The sequence below is a fragment of the Procambarus clarkii genome, chromosome 17 (assembly GCF_040958095.1).
Source record: "Procambarus clarkii isolate CNS0578487 chromosome 17, FALCON_Pclarkii_2.0, whole genome shotgun sequence".
In the NCBI taxonomy this organism is placed as follows: domain Eukaryota; kingdom Metazoa; phylum Arthropoda; class Malacostraca; order Decapoda; family Cambaridae; genus Procambarus; species Procambarus clarkii.
The window spans coordinates 40,476,744-40,498,494 of NC_091166.1; the positions used below are offsets into that span (position 1 = coordinate 40,476,744).

The 21,751-nt window shown below is 40.1% G+C and overlaps 2 protein-coding genes and 1 long non-coding RNA gene across 3 annotated transcripts in view; 2 read left to right on the plus strand and 1 right to left on the minus strand.

Annotated features, from left to right (window-relative positions):
• The window catches only part of LOC123772461 (neither inactivation nor afterpotential protein C), a 39,260-nt gene extending 31,567 nt beyond the window's left edge, over positions 1 to 7,693 (plus strand). Inside the window, 2 exon segments of the mRNA XM_045765651.2 lie at positions 73 to 211; positions 5,209 to 7,693. Of these exon segments, the coding sequence (XP_045621607.2) occupies positions 73 to 211; positions 5,209 to 5,373 (304 nt within the window). The 3' untranslated portion in view covers positions 5,374 to 7,693.
• A 1,958-nt stretch (positions 7,694 to 9,651) lies between these two features.
• The window catches only part of LOC138365524 (uncharacterized), a 31,453-nt gene continuing 19,353 nt past the window's right edge, over positions 9,652 to 21,751 (plus strand). Inside the window, exon 1 of the long non-coding RNA XR_011228872.1 lies at positions 9,652 to 9,821. This is a non-coding gene — a long non-coding RNA (uncharacterized lncRNA). The remainder of the gene's footprint in view (positions 9,822 to 21,751) is intronic.
• On the minus strand, positions 13,145 to 21,566 carry LOC123772464 (glutamate receptor ionotropic, delta-1). Its single transcript, XM_069325876.1, has 11 exons — positions 21,460 to 21,566; positions 21,083 to 21,189; positions 20,572 to 20,662; positions 19,120 to 19,278; positions 18,533 to 18,701; positions 17,852 to 18,066; positions 16,961 to 17,086; positions 15,971 to 16,119; positions 15,609 to 15,711; positions 14,702 to 14,797; positions 13,145 to 14,142 (listed from the first exon to the last, which is right to left on the minus strand). Exons 1-11 carry the CDS (start codon positions 21,550 to 21,552, stop codon positions 13,699 to 13,701), a joined length of 1,752 nt encoding a protein of 583 aa, XP_069181977.1. The 5' UTR covers positions 21,553 to 21,566; the 3' UTR covers positions 13,145 to 13,698.

A 21,751-nucleotide genomic window follows, 5' to 3' on the forward strand; every position in this document is an offset into this window, starting at 1 on the left:
AAGTGGAGACGTAAGTGTTCTGTGAATAACGGTGTAGGAGGGGGGAGTAAAGTATGTATCTTGTGTCTACAGCAACAACGTTGAGCAGGAAGACCAGGGGACACATGACTTTAGGAAGCATCTCCGCAAGACTAACCACTCGGCCATACAGGAGATGGAGGCCCGGGCATCCGCTCTTGGTGGAGGTGATGATGGCACCTTCAACTTCCAGGTGAGGCTTAACACCATCTCCCCCCTCACTTCCACTCTACTCACCTAGTGTTACTTGCGGGGAAAGAGCTACGTCTCTTGGGTACTGCCTCAAATCTTAAGAGGAAATAAGGGGAAGTTTGTTTCCTAGAGGCTGTAGATTTCTTCGTACTTCCGACGCCGGGGCAGTCGTAGGAGGATATATATATATATATATATATATATATATATATATATATATATATATATATATATATATATATAAAAATTTAAAAAAAACGTTGTCGTATATATATATAAATATGTATATATGTCGTATATATATATATAAAAACGTATATATATATATATATATATATATATATATATATATATATATATATATATATATATATATATATATATATATATATATATGCAATTGACGATCACAAAACACTGATCATTTTATGCGGAAAATCCACAGAGAAATATGAAAGGAGGTGAACGTTTCGGCTTGTTAAAGCCTTTGTCAACACCAGACTGACAGTCAGTCTGGTGTTGACAAAGGCTTTAACAAGCCGAAACGTTCACCTCCTTTCATATTTCTCTGTGGATATATATATATATATATATATATATATATATATATATATATATATATATATATATATATATATATATATATATACATATATATATATATTGGAAATTGGCTTTGAGTTAAGATTTACTTAAGATCGAGAATAGAATGAATTGGTTATTAAAAGTTCACAATTGAAAAGAGAAGGAAACTGATTGATCACTCCGGTTCGAAAATGTGTGATTATTCACATGATTTTACACACATTTTTATTTGTTTTGTGGCTGGGTATTACTCCACTGACGGCCGTGAATATAATCATCTGTGGGATAACTACATTTGTAATACTCTCACTAGTCAGGATAGCTTCATGATGTGACATATTTCTTATAAACTTAAAAGTATAGGTTAGAGGAGTTGTGACCAGGTCAGGAATCATCAAGCACTTACGAAACCTGTACAACTTTACTCAATCATGACGGCTTAGTTTACATTTATTATAGAGTTTATGAGCAAATCCACAAGGGCCGTGACGAGGATTCGAACCTGCATCCAAGAGCATCCCAGACGCTGCCTTAATCGGCAGTTTATGAGCTCTCAAGCACTACGAGGTTTTCCAAAACAATAAAAAACTTGGGTCTACGACATCGCAGCGTTTCCAAGCTCGTCAACTGTTTAATAAATACAGACTTAAGCCGCCATGATCGAGAAAAAGATGTAAAGGTATCGTAAGTAGACACATAAATGCTTGATGAATCGTGGCTCAGGAGGTGTTGTATGTTTTCCTGGCTACTTGTAGGGTGAAAATCCAGTGAACGAGGAAAATGCTGACGAGTCCAGCCCTGCCACTGACTGCGAGGATCAGGTTGGTGACTTGCAAGCCTCGTCCTTCTCCTCTCACCACTCTCTTCATTATTATGTCGTAATAGAAAAATATTGAGGCCATGAAAAGGGATCGAACCCGCGTACCTGAAGTTATGCAGGTTCGACCCCATCGTATACTTCAATATTTTCTAACACACACACACACACACACACACACACACACACACACACACACACACACACACACACACACACACACACACACACACACACACATATATATATATATATATATATATATATATATATATATATATATATATATATATATATATATATATATATATGATATAAGTTGTTATTGTGATCAGTCAAGGTATGCATAATGATTATGGTTGTAATGTTATAAGAGCCACCAGCACCGTATACATTATATTAGTAACCACAGTGTACTTGTAGATAGCGCCCCTGGAAGAAATGATGGAACGTATCCGAGAAATAGCTGCCCAACCAGTGGAGGACACAGCCCAGGATACACAGGTGTGGTGCTGGTACCTAGGCTGCAGGAGGTTAATAACTCCGTAGTGCTGCGCGCCGACACGCTCCACTCCCGGCGAAGCTCCCGTCACTCTTTGCTTTGTACCCGTTTTCCTGAGTAGCACAGCCTATTTTGACGTCTAAATTCCCCAAGGCCAGAAACTGATGTACACACACACACACACACACACACACACACACACACACACACACACACACACACACACACACACACACACACACACACACACACACACACAGGGTGGACAAAGACAAACTCTTCAGCACGGGTGGGACACGAACAAGGGGACACAGGTGGAAACTTAGTACCCAGATGAGCCACAGAGACGTTAGAAAGAATTTTTTCAGTGTCAGAGTAGTTAATAAATGGAATGCACTAGGAAGTGATGTGGTGGAGGCTGACTCCATACACAGTTTCAAATGTAGGTATGATAGAGCCCAGTAGGCTCAGGAATCTGTACACCAGTTGATTGACAGTTGAGAGGCGGGACCAAAGAGCCAAAGCTCAACCCCCGCAAGCACAATTAGGTGAGTACACACACACACACACACACACACACACACACAAATGGTAGCGACTCGCGAAATTGACGTGATGCCATGTTTTCTGTTCGTGGGTCGTCGGGTAGGTTAGGTTCCGGCAATTGAATACATCAGTTTAGTGACGTTGTGAACGCTCAGGAGAACGGGCTGCTCTGCCACCTTCTCAAGCCCTCGTGATGCTCCAGTCTGTTTTCACTATTTGACACGCCTAAAAAGATTTGTCTAACCAGAGACGTCCGGATCTCTCATTACTCACCTAACCCATGCTCAGAAAACGTCAATATTAATTTTCACTAAAGCCCCACAATTGTGACAGATTGTGTTAAAAATGAGATATATTAGGTGAAAGGACATACAGATTGGGAGATTTGCATATTTGCTACACATTTCCTCATTCACACGTGAAATTATGTCAGAGTGGAGGGGAGAGCTGGCGCTGTTACGCTCGTGTTGTGGGGGAAGCCTCGCTAGCGTGGAGTGAAGTTCCATTATTGGCTTAACGCTGCCTGCCTCACACTGGCTTCACACCGGTATTCTAAAGCAATTCGCAGCTGAATATCTACGATATTTCTGCTTTTTGTATTATTTTATGCACTCATATTTTCTTTTGATAGTACATTTACACTTTAATTAGTTTTGCAGCTTCGTAGTTCTGAGTTTCTGTGCTTTTGTAAAAACGTGTTTTATTGCAACGCTGCACGACAAGCTGAGGTTTGGCTTAATTTTATAGCTGATATTTATGCCTAATAGTCTGTGCCTGACATGTTTACAGACCGTTGAAGGTATCTACGCATTCAAATAAGATTTATGAGTACCCTGCGTGTTAGTGATCATCAGCATGATAACTAATGTATAATTTGTTTTATTATTACACACAATGTATCTTGTGACAAATGCTGGGGTCGATATTTAGTTGTAAATGCATCTCCAAACAGAACAAATTATTGATATATTTATTTGCCAGAGGAGTCAACATCCGCAGAGCAATTACAATCGTTTAATATAAAAAGTAATGTAATAATAAGTAGTTACAGAGAGTGGAGTGTTGAGAACAATAGGGAGAGACACCACCATGAGGCTAGTGGCGCAGTTGCCTCACAACTGACTGAACCAGAGATCCTCGTCAGATGCATATTTTGTGATTGTCATTTGATAGGAGTTTGAAGCGCGCAAGGAAGAGTATTGAATAGCCATGATGTATTTGTAGATGACGCCCGTGGAGGAACTGAGGGAGCGTATTAAAGAGATGTGTGGAGAGCTGGCGGAGGACAGTGGTCAGATTATACAGGTGTGATGCTTCTGCCTCTCTTCCACTTGTATTTAGAGTAACATGGCAGGACGAAGAGTAACTCAACTCTGGCGAGGATTTTACCGCTCACAGATGCAACTCCAATCCTCACGATGTCTAGTGTTTTCCTTATAATTAAGATTGCTGCTCATGTTCCAATTTCTCGTGCTGGAGGAGTTAGTGAGAGAGTGTAAGGAGAGTGAAGACCTGAGGCTGTGAGAGGCAGTGTTGTGGAGGGGTGGGTGGGATCCTCGCCAGGGTGGAGTCACTCTCCTTCACTGGCTTACGCTGCTTGTCTGCTGGTTTCTGGCTGATATTCTGAAGCTATTTGTAGCTGAAAGGCTTTCATCTACCAGCTATAATCTCGTTTTGTGCTCAATTAATGTTATCGGTGATTTATACATGACTGATATTGCAATTTCGTTTGAAGCTTGTAGTTGCATTCTTGTGCTTGTTGTGCAAAAACGGGTCATATTGCACCGCGCATACAATACCTGTCAATAAGAATTGTATTAAAAGTGTACATTTGACATTCTTTATTGCGTAAATGGTAAGTTTACAAACCTGAAACTTATATTTTTCCGGTGCAAGATTTGTGATTTGTGTATAATGTTCGTCTAGTGTGGGTGTTGAGGTCGGTGACCAACGCATCAGTGAGGCTTTTCATTATCAACGAAATTGCTTTTAATATTACATATAATATATTTAAAGTGTATGAGTAATTCTCATGATAGATTTAGCAATTTAAGTTTATTGTTTGCCGCAAGGAGGCTTCATCTGTCACTGTCAATGACAGTTAAATGTTCTGTTCACGTCATCCCACTTGTTTCCTGTCATGTGACCCGACTTCCTTTCGTCGTGACCTGGGGACAGATTCACGAAAGCACTTACGCAAGCACTTACGAACGTGTACATTTTTTCTCAATCTTTGACGGCTTTGGTTACATTTATTAAACAGTTTACAAGCATGAAAACTTCCCATTCTACTGTTGTTATTGTTATAAACAGCCTCTTGGTGCTTCGGAGCTCATTAACTGTTTAATAATTAGAAACAAAGCCGCCAAAGATTGAGAAAAGATGTACAGGTTCGTAAGAGTTTGCATAAGTGCTTTCGTGAATCTGGAAACATTTCGTATAATAAATTTTTGGTTTAATTATGTTTTGTATTTTTTAATTGCATAGGTTTGTTATGCTGAAATAAATGTTTTGCATTGTTTTAAAGTGAGTTAACTGTTATGTGCAGGGAATATTGCGGAAGACGGAGTACAACCGCGATAGCCTCACGAGGGAGAAGGAAGATGATTTTGATTACCCTAACGGCGATCAGAGGCCCGTCTCCACGACTCCCAACAACGAGAGGTCATTTTCCCCAACCTTCATTGAGGAGACTGATGAAGCCATGCTGTAGAGGGCCTCACTTGAGTCTTCCTCTCAGCCTACTACGAGAGCTCCTACTCCCTTTCCCTTCAACAACGAGGTCTCTTCTCTCCAATCTTCTGCAAAGAGATCTCATCTCTCAAATTTTCTACAACGAGATCTCTACTCCACATCCTCCTACAACGAGATATCTTCTCCCCCAATCTCCTTAAGTGAGGTCTGTCCTTCCCCAGCCTTCTACAACGAGAGCTCCTTCTGAACCTTCAACACCGAGACAGAGCAAGCTGTGCTGAAGGAAGCATCTAAAACCTATACCAACACTACGCCTCTTCAGGACCTTCATGGCTGGACAGGATTGAAAGCGTCGTGTAGTAGGGTCACTGTGAGGTCAAGATAAGCCAGGATGTAGTGTGTATGGTTAAGTAGAAAGTCAGGATAACAAGATGAGGTTAACAATTGCGTCATGATAACAAGCTGAGCTAAGCCAGAATATCAAATGAAGTAAGCTAAGCCAGGATAGCAATATGAAGTGAATTAAGCCAATATAACAGGATTATGTGAACTAAGGCAGGACAACAAAGGAAGGTGAGATATTCAAAAAGAAAGCGAGCTGACAATATAACAAGGGAAGGTAAGGTAAACGAGGACAGTAAGATGTGTTGAGATAAGCCAGGATAACAAGGCGAGATAAACTAATAAATCAAGGCGAAGTAGGTAAACCAGAACAAAATATGAAAGTGAGGTGAACTAGGAAACAAGGAGATCAATGTGAGGTATCTCGCAAAGCTAGAATATCTGATGAGGTGAACATCTTTCCCACCTGAAAGGTGAGAGAAACCGAATTCTAGTTTTATTAAGAACTGAAACACTGTAGTTTATTTTATAAGATTAGAAATATAAACCATGAATCATTGTTTTTCCTAGGTGACAAGTCCTTAAAGTTTCGCAACCTGATGATCATTATTTCAACATAAAGCTATGTTGAATCAGTGATAAGGAACTATGAAACAGTATTTGTAATACCGAGGCTTGGCTTTGGTTTGATGTTGGGCTTAAGACCTGCCAACCTCTTTAGGGTTAATAAAGCCACTACACTCGCTTATTGAGCAACCATCAAGTATACTTTAGTTCTAAACGTAATGCAGGACTAAAGGAAACTGCGTATATATATATATATATATATATATATATATATATATATATATATATATATATATATATATATATATATATATATATATATATATATATATATATATATATGTCAAGACGCTGGATGTATTTCTCGGTGTATATATCTCTTGAGGTTTGGTTGAGTCAAAAGCTGAAGTAATTGTGTATTGCTGAAGCTGTGTTGAATCAAAGCTAGTGAACCATGAAGAAGTTATGTATAATTGAGGCTTGCTTGAATCAGAGACAATGAAGCAGTTAAAAATATTTTTGTATGAAAAAAATTACACCTTAATAATTAAATGGGATGATGAGCAAGGGGTAATGTTTAATTAAAACTGTATTAACTTGTTAGTTGAACTTTTGAAGAGTTTTGAAATGACCTGAATTAAGTAAAAAGCACAGAGTTATCATAAACATGAGAAATGCTCCTTGTGAAGAACAATAATTTAATTGATTAAAGTTATATTTGTATTGAAGTAGCAGTAAATACAATATATTAGACCATAGCTACATATTAATTCATGACTAACGTTTTGCTGTGTTATTTCACCCTTTTACTTGCTCTTAAAGTGTCTTATAATACAATGATAATATTTAATCTCGTGTTATATATGACTATTTCATGTTATTGTATTGTATTCTAGCCATTGATTTTTAAATGGTAGTATATTTGAAGTAAAATCTTAATTAATTTTGATTATTAAAAATACATAAGAATAGGTACTAACTTGAACAGAGGTATTATATATAATATTACAGTCATTTTTAAAAAATTTGCACGTAATACGTAATAAAGTTTGTATAATGAAAATCAGAAAAAAAGGAGACGTTATTCTATTCTAAGCAGGAATTCAATTCTTAATTCCTTAATCAAATACAATAATATACAGTAATCTGAGAACCTGATTCCTTTAACATCGCTTGTCTTTCTGCTCTGATATTGACATTCAGAGGGCATATTGAATACTCTGACTTATTGAATACTCTGTGATGGAAGATGGGTACCCGGTCCTCAAAATGGACCGATGAACTCAGTCAGTCACGGTTCTTTCAGAAGGAAGGAACTATGATCGACTCGGCCCTCTGTCCTTACATTAAATATAAGCGATGTAACGAAACTAGAAAAATATAATAAACTGGGTGCTTTACTTCTTTTCAAGAAGACTATCATTTCAAAATGGCTGTCACTGAGTCCTGATCTTTTCAGAAATACTGACTTTTGTATCTGTAAATAACATACAATCCTAGTATTTCATATTTTAATTAAAGGACCGAGGAACGTCGGGCACTAAAATTGCTCCCCATTTCGGCCCTAGCTGAAACAAGGACCGACTTTCCTAGTCATGGCACTCATAACGTACCAAGTTCCATGAATTTAGTACTTTTGGAACTCTGTTCTGCCCACCTTAGTGACATAGCTTTCCTGCTGTATAGGCTTCCTGGCTCAACCCGTTCTCGCAAATTTAATAAGTCAATATTGACTTATTAGTTGCGTGCATAGGTGACATACTAAACATAATAGTTTCCCTTGAAAAGCTTCATAGAAAACACCGACCTTACCTAACCTACTTAGTATGTAAAAATAAGCATCTTATTGCTTCGTAATTACAATTGTTACTTAACCTATTATAGGTATAGGTTAGGTAATAATTGTAATTACGAAGCAATAAGATGCTTATCTTAACATACTAAGTAGGTTAGGTAAGGTCGGTGTTTTCTATGAAGCTTTTCAAGGGAAACTATTATGTTAAGTATGTCACCTATGCACATATTTAATAAGTCAATATTGACTTATTAAATTTGCGAGAACGGGTTGCCTGGCTATATAGCAGGAGGTGTTATATAGCCTTTCTGGCTATACACTTTCTTTTGATAATTAATTCTTAGACATTTACTCAAGATACAACATAGGCAGATTAAAACATAGCGACCAGAACATTAAATAGTAATGACGTAAATTATTCTTCACAACTATAGGAACTGAACTGGATTCATTATAATATGTTGGCAATATATGAAGCTTGTTGTAGATAATAGCCGCCTCGCTAGGATATCAGTAGACCATATGCTGTAAATACACCAGCATGACGGTAGACGCTTGTGTTATCAAACTGTATATATATATTTTGTTGAGGTTTACCATCATACTCGTTATTTATCACATCTGATGGTGAACACTTCATACTGGAATGTTTTCTATATTAGCATATTCATTCTCTTTTCTTATGTAAACGTGGTTCTGTTCATCCATCAACTTGTTTATTTTGGATTAGAAACAAATATTTTGTTTTGTATCAAACACAAATTTAATAAAAAAATCATTATCTTTGGATAATTAATTTCTTAAAGAGAACATATATAATTGCAGTTAAAAAAAAATATATATATATATATATATATATATATATATATATATATATATATATATATATATATATATATATATATATATATATATATATATATATATTGATTTTGTTTTGTAAATGTTGTTAAAATTTTGTGAAGATCAAAAACATTCTAATATTAATATCCATTACTTTCTCATATTAAGCTGAATATTTTTAGCTTTATTATTGTTCTATATTCAGTACATATATATTATAGTTATATAAACATTAATGGTATTTCTTTCATTACCCTAAATTCAACAGTTAGCCAAAATCTGAAAATGACCAGTTTCATTGTGGTCAGCAGTCAACGGATTTTACATGCATTTCATATGTTGAAACGCCAATAAATACCAATATAAAATTTATATATGAAAAAATACCGATGTTAATTAAGTTAGTGCGGGTGGTGTTGAAGGCATGTGTGAGGTGCACGCCAGGTTGACCGAACACAGCATGGCGATGACTTCGTACAATAACCCATCTCAATCCCTGACCTTACGCATCGGCTTTGGCTTCCTCATGTATTTTAATAGTAATTTTATTATCGTTTTCTTTTAACCTATTTTTTGTTCAAGTGTAATAATGCATTCTCACTAGCAAATATATATTTACAAATTTATATTATTAATTGCTTTGAATTCTAAAGACTAAATGTACGTAAATCTTCAATCCACATGACACATCAAGGCTTTCGAACTCCGAAGATGTTTACGTTTGGAGCGCTTGGTGATGGGACAGTTTTTTTTATAGATAAAATGGTATATCTCGCATTTACCATTTGTACATGGTGATTATATTTAACCAGAGATACAGTGGAAGGTGGAAATAGTGAAAAAGGTACGATTAATTGTCTTGTGTGCGTGTGGAAACCGATTATATTAAGACTTCTGGTGGCAGGCGAGCAGACACGACGGTAAGTTCAATTTACTCAAGTCTATTCAGTAAGATGTTGTCAGTCCTCGGTCAGTCGTCCACAAGACGAGTCGACAAAGCTCATCATTCTATTGTTTAGACTATATGTTGTTAGGTTAGAATGTTTTAGCTTAGGGTTAGTTGTAATACGCCAGGCTTGGTTAGGTCAAGATCAGTTTTAACAATCGTTATGACATGTTTTCTGTTCAATAGCTATCTTGGTGCAGTTAACAGTTATGAAGTAGCAGATGTACTTAGGAAAACCAAGTGAAAATTATTAAAGTATCTTCGTACGACCATTGAATTCCGTATGGGTGTAATGTGTGAACCATTGTTTATGTTGACGGCTGTGAAGAGCAATATTGTCCCAGATCATTGGGACAATATTGGTGGTCAATAATCACCTGCAACAATTCACTTACGTTTTATCAATGGAAAGATCGAAACACGAGTCATCTTTTAACAACCATAAATCATTGAAGTATCTTTCAGAGAATAAGTAACAAACAATTCTCTGAAGGCACGCGCACCCCTCACAATATTTTATTACACCATATGAAAAACAAAACAAAACAAAACAAAATATACCCCAAGAGAGAACTAAGAAAGTTTGAAAGTCGCAAGACAAATAAATTGGTATGAGAGTTAACATTCCTCCAGTGTATAGAGCAGACAGCCTAGTGCACCACAGTGCACCTAAACCCATCCTCCTGTTTAGATAATACTTTTTGTAACTATTTGCATCATAGTACAAATATTGTCGTACTAAGCAATTAGATAGTAGAACTTTGTACTATTAATTTTATTGAGTCCGAGAAAAATGAAGCTAAAAAACAAACTTAATTATTCATTGGTCTAGTATTGCACACATATTTACTATATTAAATGTACAGTATTAGGATTAGGAAGGTTAGGTTAGGATAGTATAGTTTTTCTTTGCAACATAAGTAGAAAATCTTTTTCCGGTTTGCCCAAATTCAATAGTACTGATTTCTACTTTCTAATTGCGTTGTACGTCGGTATATGTACAGTACTATGGTCCGTATCCTTCCTTTAAGTACTACCACAACAGGAGGCTGGGCCGAATGTGCAGTTATATTCTACTGGAGCACAACCATTATAAGGATTACATTTTCGGTGTCCACATGAATCCTTGACCGCTCCGAATCATATCATAATTTACCCACAAAGCCTAAAATAAATTAAGTAATCATTAATTGTGCATTTGTTAACTAAAATGAGAGAGAATTTATCTTAAGTTTTGTGTATAAATTGTGCCTTGATTACAAGTTTTGTAAAGGTCTCACATGAATACCCTGTAATTCTTATTCTTCATCACTTTGATACAATGATAATAATCAGCTGTAGAGTTAATAAGAAGCGTGTAAATAGGTTCGACCCCTCATCACTGCTCCTCTAGATTTTCTCATTATGCAGTCACGTTAGTGTGATTACTCTCTGTGTAAGAAGCCTCATTTAGGCCTATAGTAGCTATGTTATTCGTAATCACAGTTCATTTTGTCACTTGGTATTGTAGGCCCAACTGGTGGAAAGAAGCTAAAACAGTCGATATTAAGTCATTTACGTGTAAACCAAGTTATTTTTCCATTAATATTATTATTGTCTTTAAGCAATACTGATATTTAAGGCCCTGAAATTTATAAAGTATTTTTACCATACCGTGAGCCATGGCTTTATCATCGTTCTTCATAGCAGTTAAATACATGGGTATCATTAACTTTTTTAAACAAAATCATATTGGGGCACTTTTTTGTAATTATTGTTCATTACATTTTCTAAGCCTAGTATAATACTGATATGTTCTAAATTTATCATAAATACTTCATATGTTAGGCCTTAGATAGGCTAATATTAACAGTCTATATTTTGTACATTCCATCCATATTAGCCATTGGTTCTATAATTTTTTGAGGATTGAAAATTGTATCCTAATGGTTTCTTGCATGATTGGATATTATAATAAAAACAAACATTTCTTGAGAAATTCTTGGAGTAGGATAGAGATGGAACCAGCGTCCCTGAGTAATCCCAGATGAGCGTCTTAACCTATAGACCGAGATATGCTAATGCTTACACAACCTAGGATCCACTAGGATCTACCAGGAGCCTGGAGGCACAGAACTGGAAGCCAGTCCAAGTTTTACATATAACCCTCTTACACTCTGGCGAAGGTACTGGAGCACTTCACCAAACTCTCCCTTCAAATACACACTGAAATCACAATAACGTGATATGACTTTGAGAATATCCTCTCCAAAGATTTTCACATAGATATATCATGTTATTGTGATTTCCTTGTGGATTTGTAAACATTTTGTTGCTTTCAGTTAATTGATAATGTACATTCGATGGCTGGTGCTCGCCTCGGATACTTGTTAGAATCATGAGCTTATGCGTAAGTTATCTGAAAATCTGTAACATTGCCATCGAAAGTAAGCTGGTTGCAACCTGTTCTCGAGAGGGAATAAGCTGAAGGGAATGGATTGATAACGACTACATAATTAATGCTTTTATATACTCTCTATCCATGGTTACTTTAGGTTAAGGTTACCTTAAGTGAAGGTTTAATTATGGTAGGTTAGGGTTCATTACGTTTGGTTACAGTAATGAAGTGTATTATTGACGACAATGGGAAATATGGAATTCAAAAACTATTTCAGTGTACTAGAGAATTCCATTTACAGAAAACCAAAGAAAACGTTTTCAACATAAACTTTTTGAATTTTAAAGCAACGATTTATAATACTGTAAAGTTATAACTTGAGAATAATCGCTATTTAGAACAAAGGTTCACTTAACAGTTTACATGCAGCCTATTACTGGAAGTGTAATATGCTTTTAGATCATCACTAATATATAGATAACTATTCAGGTGTTGAAGGGGGGTGGTGTGTGGTCTCTTATGGTAGTGGATATGCTCTGAGGACGAGATCGATGATTGCTAGCGAGTGAATTAAAATGCTTTGATACTAATAATTAGGCTAATTTCCGTTGATCATAGGATGACATGATGCTATCGCTGGTTGTTAAGAAAATGCCTATTTTGAACCATCTAGCAACAAATATTAACCCACAAATTCAAATAATCTCTAAAGTATTTTAAATGGAAAAATTTGTTCTAATACACATTTTCTTTTCTATTTAATATTTTTTCACTACTCGGTCATATTTCTTTTCTAAGAGGCAAATGCTTAATTTTTCTAATACTGTCTAGAGTTGTAGGACTTAATCATGAAAAAAAGATATAAGTTGGGTGGTTCAACTCTGCACTCTTGATCAATCATGATAATTATGATAATAATATTACAGCTGTTTTAGCTTTATTATTCCAGCAAAATATGAACAATAATGTTTTATTTAAATAAGTTTTCAACACAGCCTAGTATATTTTGGTCGTGACTTTCATTCCTGTGTTGTCTCTTGTATTATCAACCTGTTTAGGAATTAAGAATATAAAATTAATGCATATATGTATATATATATTTGTTATTGGTAATTATTCGGCACATTTGGAATTTAAAACTTGGGAAATGAAATCTTAGTCGGGCAACACCAAATTCGTTGGACAGTCCAAATAATAATAGTTTTTCATACATGTATAACTACTCATTCGGTTCTCATTCAGGACTCAACTTCTTCCCCATGTTTCTTTTTAGTGAAAAAAGGGAATATTTTAGTCAGCTCACTTTCCCGTGATCCAGCACCAAAGGGAATATCTCACTTCTTCAGCACACTCTCTCAAGACCCAGCACGATACTGTATCTAGTACCACTGCTCTCTTTCGTGTATATGTGTGTGTATTGTAAGAGCTAACGATTCTAGTTATGACGGCATTATAAGACTACATCGACTTAATTTCATAGTGAGAGATAAACTGTGTGAGAACGTGTGTGAGTAGGCTGATGCACGGGCGTGTGTGGGTGTTGGAGTGCGCTCGTGGATGGGTGTGATTGGGTGTCCGGGTGGGACGAGCACCCAAGGTAACAATGTTGTTCAGATGTGGGCGGGTGCTTGAGTGGGCCGAGTATCCGTGGTGACAGTTGTGAACGGGTGTTCTCCTGATCGCCGAGGGCGACGATGGTAGACAGGTGAGAGTCGGGGGAGGGGCTGGTGTGGTGGTGGACGGGTGTGGGTGGGATGAGCTTGACAGATGGCACCGGGATGGCGTGAATGCCAGGAATGGCGGACAGAAGGCCATATGTACTCTTCTGGCTGGACAGCTGCTCTTGTAATATAGTGCTTCGGTGCAAACTTTGCGTCCTCTTGGTGTTCGTCGTGGCCCTCGAGCGTAATCTCACTTTCTGGTGGAAATGAACAGAGATTATCTGACCGTGTTGCAGGCTCCCTCACACTACTGACCCATCACACTACTAAAATTTACACTACTGACTCGTCACACTACTGACATTCACATCACTGAACCCTCACACTACTAACCCTCACAATACTGACCTCTCACACTACTAACACTACTGACCTCACAATACTGACCTCTACCCTCACAATACTGACCCATCACACTACTAAAATTTACACTACTGACTCGTCACACTACTGACATTCGCATCACTGTACCCTCACACTACTAACCCTCACAATACTGACCTCTCACACTACTGACCTCACAATACTGACCCTCACAATACTGACCCCTTACATTACTGACCCTTGAGATTACTGACTCACACTTCTGACAGTCACACTGCTGATTCTCATACTTGTGACGCACTACTGACCCCTCACATTATTGACCCTTACACTACTGCCCCCTCACACTACTGACCCTCACACAACTGACCCTCACACTACTGACCCCTCACACTACTGCCCCCTCACACTACTGCCCCTCACACTACTCACTTTACGGTAGAGCTCCAATAAGAGGATGATTAACGCACACAGGAAGCCGAAGGCGAGGACCGTAAAGGAGCCCAACATGTCGGAGACGTCCAGCGCCTGTGGCGGTGAAGGGCAGTGTTAGTTAGTTCCTTCTGGTGTGGTCACCGCTAGTACTGGCAGGCTCGAACATCTGCTCTTAAGCCCCACCTTCCCACCACCATTACTTCAATAAAGTGACTCTTTTGCTCCTGTGTATCATATTGGTTTCGACAACTTCCTTCTTGTCTGTTCCATATATTCACGACTCATAGAGTGGGTTCTGTGTTGTGATGGCGAGTTGCTTGTGCTGGTGTTGAGTCGTGTGCTGCTGCTGGTGGTGGTGGTGGTGGTGGTTGTAGTGGTGGTGGTGGTAGAGCTAACACCACCACCCCATGATGGGAGGGTGTTAGTGAAGCTAGCACCGAGCACCATGGTGTTACCAAGTGTTGTATATCACTGGTATTGATGACAGTAAGTTGATGTTGTGTTGTTGATATTAATCGTATACGTTAGTGCTTGGGTTATAGTGCTTGCTAGTGCTTGCTTGTGATTGTGGGGGGGGGGGTTATATTTTTGCGTGTGGGGGGAGGGTATATATATATATATGTCATAATATATCTTAGTGCTTGTTAGGGTGTATACCATATATTATATTTTCTCAGTGGCTCTGGGAGAATCCATACATAATTACATTTCTCAGGGCTTATGGGGGTTATATCATATGTTATTATATATTTCATTGCCATTGTGGAGCGGGATATACCATACACCATTATATATCTCGGTGATTGTGGGGATGTAGTGTATGTCATTATAAATATCAGTGATTGTGGGGGATGTAATACATCATTATACACCTGAGTGCTTGTGTGGCTGTAGTGAGGCTTACCTTACTGTTGGACCGCCTGCCTCTCCCTGTACACTCGTTGGGTTTGGGCCAGTATTTAAGTTTCCACTTGCGGAAAAGTCCCGTTTGTTGCATCTTAATGAACCTGAGGAGATAAGATCTCTTTAGGGCTGTGCATTTTGTTATTGCTTGCGGGTGTTTGCGAGGGTGAGTTTGTGTTCTTATGTATTTGGATGTCGGGCCCTTAGGACTACGACCCCCGAGCGCTTCCCCATTTAGGGTGATTTCCCAATTAGGGTGATTCCTTCATTTAAGATGACTCCCTCTTTAGTGAGATGACTCCCTTTAGGGTGATTTCCCTATTAAAAATGCGACGGAATGCCGAGAGAGAGGAGTGTACTCACTCCCTGTTGAAGAGCTGGCCGATGGTGTCGTTCTTGCGGTGAATCCAGCCGAATCCGGCGGGAAAGAACTCGACGGGGGCGATATCCAGGTTACACTTGCCAGAGCGGTGATAGTCCTCCTCTATCGCGAAGTCCAGGTACGAGCGCTCCTGCAGGAGGCAAAACTCACATACAGGAGTACAGGGATTGTAAGCTGGAAAGTTCATCAATAGGAAGTGGGATGTTTTTCTACATTACCTGGAAAATTCCCCAAAAGGATCTGCAAAGTTTCTTAATTAATATTATCTGAAAATTTCCCCAGTAGGATCTGGAAGATGATATAAATTATATTGCAACTCGAGGGCTACATTTTTTTTTTAATTTCTTAATAGTAACGTGTACTCAATAGTAGGCCTGATGGTTTCTATATATGGGACAGATATTTGTGGTGATACTGCAACAGCTGTGGGGCAGTCCTCATACCCATCCCATGCCCACCAACCCCACACCCGTCCCATGCCCATAACCCGAGAGGTTAAGCTGACAGCGAGACCTCTTAGACCAAACTGGATGGGATCTTCCACCAGAACCTGGCCAGGATAGAGTAGCCACAAGTGGTTGGTGATGTAATCCCTAATATCTTACCGCTCTCAGTTGTCCTAAAAGAAAGAATATAAGGAGTTACAGAAAGTGGAATATTTGTATTTAGTTTTGACCCCTTTATCCCAAGGCTAATAAGGTGATTGATTTGAAGGGTATTAAATGTGTAATGGTGATGTTTGCCATCCTCTGAATACAACCCAGTCAGGACTACTCTCTTTTGCTGTTATATTTAATAATAATAGTGCAAATATTAATTATAAAACGGTATTAGGTCACTTTGGTTGTAATGAAGTGTTTGGTTTTGGTGGAGATGGAGTTATGGAAGGAGGAGGAAGGAGGAGGAGGAAGGAGGAGGAGGAAGGAGGAGGAAGGAGGAGGAGGAAGGAGGAGGAGGGAGAAGGAGGTTACCTTGATGTAGACATGAGTGCCGCGAAGGACCATGGCTACAGCCTGAGCATTACTGGAGGCCAAGCCGCTGTGGTCACTACGGAAGGGCGACCCAATCTTGGCGTAGATCCCGTCCGCTTCTTTATCCTGAAAGTTAATCACACATCACACCTTAATACAAGTATTGCATTGCCTGCTACAATCATCTCTCTCTCTCTCTCTCTCTCTCTCTCTCTCTCTCTCTCTCTCTCTCTCTCTCTCTCTCTCTCTCTCTCTCTCTCTCTCTCTCTCTCTCTCTCTCTCTCTCTCTCTCTCTCTCTCTCTCTCTCCTCTCTCTCTCTCTCTCTCTCTCTCTCTCTCTCTCTCTCTCTCTCTCTCTCTCTCTCTCTCTCTCTCTCTCTCTCTCTCTCTCTCTCTCTCTCTCTCTCTCTCTCTCTCTCTCTTCTCTCTCTCATCTCTCCTCTCTCTCTCTCTCTCTCTCTCTCTCTCCTCTCTCTCTTCTCTCTCTCTCTCTCTCTCTCTCTCTCTCTCTCGCTCTCTCTCTCTCTCTCTCTCGTCTCTCCTCTCTTCTCTCTCTCTCTCTCTCTCTCTCTCTCTCTCTCTCTCTCTCTCGCTCTCGCTCTCGCTCTCTCTCTCTCTCTCTCTCTCTCTCTCTCTCTCTCTCTCGCTCTCGCTCTCTCTCTCTCTCTCTCTCTCTCTCTCTCTCTCTCTCTCTCTCTCTCTCTCTCTCTCTCTCTCTCTCTCTCTCTCTCTCTCTCTCTCTCTCTCTCTCTCTCTCTCTCTCGCTCTCTCTCTCTCTCTCTCTCTCTCTCTCTCTCTCTCTCTCTCTCTCTCTCTCTCTCTCTCTCTCTCTCTCTCTCTCTCTCTCTCTCTCTCTCTCTCTCTCTCTGGTGTAGCGAGGAAGCTACTCACGAGGAAGAGGGCCTCGTGAGCCGAGCCCCTGGCGAAGGTCCACTTGAGTTCCTCCTGACTGGGCAGGTCGTGTAGGGACTGGATAAGCTTCTCTGTCTTGGGGACGCTGAGGAAGGAGATGAGGACGCCGGTGTAGGCGCAGGAGAGGGCGATGACGCCGGTGATCCACGCCCCGAACACCACCCGCGACGCAGCGTTCATGGGGTACACAACACCTGCCGGGGAGTGCATGTGGTCCGGACGTGTCATACTCTTTTGTCGAACTTGAAACGTTCGAACTCCAGCAACCCCGAAGTTACCGACCCATAGATAAATACAGAGAAAGATATATAGTGAGAGAGAAATAATGAGAAAAAAATGAGAGACAGTAGGCTAGAGAGAGATAGTAAGCCAGAGAGAAATAGTGAACTAGAGAGATAGTGAGCTAGAGAGGAATAGTGAGCCAGAGAGAGACAGAGAGCAAAAAAGGAGAGAGGGTTGTTGTTGTTTTAGATTCAGCTTCTCGAAACGTAAGTTCCGAGCAGCACGGGCTATGGTGAGCCCGTATTGGACTTACCTGGCATAGGGAGGAGAGAGAGGGAGTACATAAAGAAGTCAGGGGGGGTAAGGGGGGAGGGTAATCTTCCTTAACAAGAAGAGAGGAGCCGGTGGGTGGGTGAGGGGGGGAGGTGGAAGGCCCACCTTGCTGAAGCAGAGCGGCAGACAGCATCCAGTAGTGGCCGAGGAGGGTGACGGGGCCGCAGTTGAGGACCTGGGTGTGAGGGTAGAGGAAGGCGAGCCACGGCACCCCCGCCAGGGTGTGCATCACGGGCCCCAGGATCACCAAGGTCGCCGCGATGGCCAGCCACACCTGCAAACACCCCTCAAGGATCATTTCGCTCTTCTCACAGTCAGATCACCTACTGTATAATGTAGAAAATATATAGAACTAGGTGTAATCTATAAGGTTACATAGAGTTCCGGAATGTTGCTGGATACTGATGTGTCTGTATATATGAGTTGCCTCTATATTGGTGTCCTCTTGTCTAGGACAAGAGGATGAATTTCGGCTTATCGAAGTCCCTCTAGACAAAGATGAGGCTGTTTAGGCAGTCACCTATCCAGTTACTAGCAAGGCATAACAGTGTTTAACTTGATTATCTGTGCTCAGAAGTAGGAGATATCTCATTACAAAAATGTCAAACTTTAATCAAATCAATATAAAGTCAAAATCAGACTTAAGCGGCCAGATACAGGAAGAGTGAGACGCTAAGCGGGGAACTGTTTACCTGGTAGTGGAAGGGATCTAAGAAGGCGGTAATCTTCCTGGACTGCCTGACAGCCGGGGTCAAGATAGCCGAAGGCTCCACGTGGTAAGGGAAGGTAAACTCGATGACTTGTGCCCTCTCCAGGGTTATGGTGAAGGGGGCCACGCCGAGGTCCGCCTCCTGCAGCGCATATAACACATTGTAAACCTTTGCATCACATTCTGATCAGTAACGATAACAATATATTTATTATTAGATATGCGGTTACTTACATCCATACTCTTAAATTCAGTTTGTTAATGCTAATCGAACATGCAGTGGAATAGCTAATCGTACATGTATTGGAATATCTACTCTTACAGGCAGTGAAATAGCTAATTATGCATGCAGTATAATGGTTTTGCGACTAACTAGTAGATATGTATAAGGAGGAAAGCTAACATTCTAAGCAAGCTAAAATGATCTAAGGTTTACCGCACATGACATTTTTACCATCTATATATATGAGGCGACTTTTGTTTGGGGTTCGTAATAAGCACTTGTGTGTACAAAGTGTATAAACTTTATATTAGTGTATAAACTAACATCAAATATAAAAATGATTATGACTGTATTAATAGGAGAGAATTTGTACGAGGTTGGGGGCCAGGCGCTTGTGGCTAACCTCACCAAACGTTTGAGGGTGATATGTGATTATATGGCGAGTGTCATAGGCTGGTTGTGGTCGACCCCTCATGCCCCTCTTGAAGTAGGAGTGACTCCTATTGCGACAACCAACGACTTAAGTATGGGTTTGATTGTCAATAGAATATTGACTATTGAATTTCCTAGCTGTTATTGATGCTGAATCAATGTCGATTTAATGTTACTTGTGCACGTTTTGCGAAGTGGAAAAATAGATCAAGAGGGAGAAAGAGAAGGAGGGAGAATGGGATAGAGGGAGAGAAAGACATTGGAAGGTATGAAGGGAGAAAGAACGGAAGAGAGAGAGAGAATGGGACGGGGAGAGAACATGAGGAAGGGGGAGAATATGAAGGAGAAAGAACAGGTGGGAGAGAGGTACAGAAAATGAGAGGGAATAAGAATGTGAGATAGAGAATGAGGGAGGGAAAACGGAAGGGAGTGGGAATAGGAGGAAGGGAGGGAGAATGGGAGAAAGAGGGAGAGAGAGAGAGACGCACAGATAGACACAGCCAGAGAGGTAAACAGAGACCCGAGCACTACCAGGTATCCCATCAGCTTATAAAACTAGAAAGTTTGTCTGTGTTACTAAGGTTGGGAGCCTTGGGGCCAGCCTCACGCAACTGTGCATGGCGATGGGTGACTTTTGTAGTCTCATAAGCCTAGGGTGGTCGGGATGGGTGGAGGTGGTGTGTGTGTGTGTGTGTGTGTGTGTGTGTGTGTGTGTGTGTGTGTGTGTGTGTGTGTGTGTGTGTGTGTGTGGACAAGTGAAGGGGGAGAGGTGGGACTGACCTTCCTAATGACCATACCAACCATGCCATCCCAGGACCCGTTGGGCAGCTTGTTGCCCCAGTTGCCGTCACAAGGCAAAACCAGCCTGTACCTGCAGGGAGGAAGTTTACTGTATACTACGTCCACATATGTAACTCTCTCTTGCCCACATATACATACTATGTATGGGATCCGTATATGCTTATATGTCTTCTTATTGGCTTCAGTGGAAGTCTCAGGAACCATCGTGGGTTCAGTAGAACACCAGGTTGTAATATTTTTTCCATGTCTTGGGCTAGTTGTATGGGGCGTGTGCCTGGGAACACCCGGCGCATAGGTTCGAATCCTCATCACTTCTCCTACGGATTTTCTCATTGAAACCGGAAAGGATTTTACACTAATCTGACGTTAGTGTCATTTCTCTCTGTGTATTATTATATTATTATTATTATTATTATTATTATTATTATTATTATTATTATTATAATGTTACCGAGGAAAGAAGTCCGTCCGGGAGCGGAGATAGCCGTACCTGAAGCCCAGCTTCCTCTGCAGCTCCTCCAGCATGTCGAAGGCGAACCCTGCCCGGTGGAGGATGTGGCCCGTAGAGTTCACCTCCAGGAACACGAAGGGCGGCCGCTGACGGAGAAGGAGGGGGCGGCACGGTTAGCTCTTCTCATATTGTTTTTATACCACAGCCGTGACCACACGAAGGTGGTGGCCACAGAGGTGGTGGTTCATTTGGTGTTCAAGTTTGTTTACTATAAACAATATTGGTGTATATGAGTGAGGTCAAGAGTAGACTGAAGCACTCACAGTGAGGGGACAGAGGTACAGTGAGGGGAAAGGGTACAGTATTTATAAGGATGGTGAGGGAAGTACAGTGAGGGTAGGGGGTACAGTACTCACATGGATGGTGACTACGGTGAGCATCTTATCTCTGACGTAGGCTCGGGCCCGGTACAGGTCACCCACCTCCTCGCTCCCAGCACACTGGTACATGATCTCCTCGGCTCTGATGGCTCGCAACAGGCAATTATTTATTTATAACTCCAGTTATAATATTATATATATATATATATATATATATATATATATATATATATATATATATATATATATATATATATATATATATATATATATGTGTGTGGGTGGTAGGAGAAGATAATATTAGTGTTCAGTGAGAGACCACAAGGTC

What these genes read in the sequence shown, in the direction of transcription:
- LOC123772464 (XM_069325876.1), bottom strand. Translation starts at nt 21,552, where the DNA reads ATGTACCAGTGTGCTGGGAGCGAGGAGGTGGGTGACCTGTACCGGGCC. An exon ending in TAGATCCCTTCCACTACCAG is followed by an intron (nt 18,702 to 19,119) that starts GTAAACAGTTCC and finishes GGGTGTTTGCAG; the next exon opens with GTGTGGCTGGCCATCGCGGC. An exon ending in TGCCGCTCTGCTTCAGCAAG is followed by an intron (nt 18,067 to 18,532) that starts GTGGGCCTTCCA and finishes ACTCCCCGGCAG; the next exon opens with GTGTTGTGTACCCCATGAAC.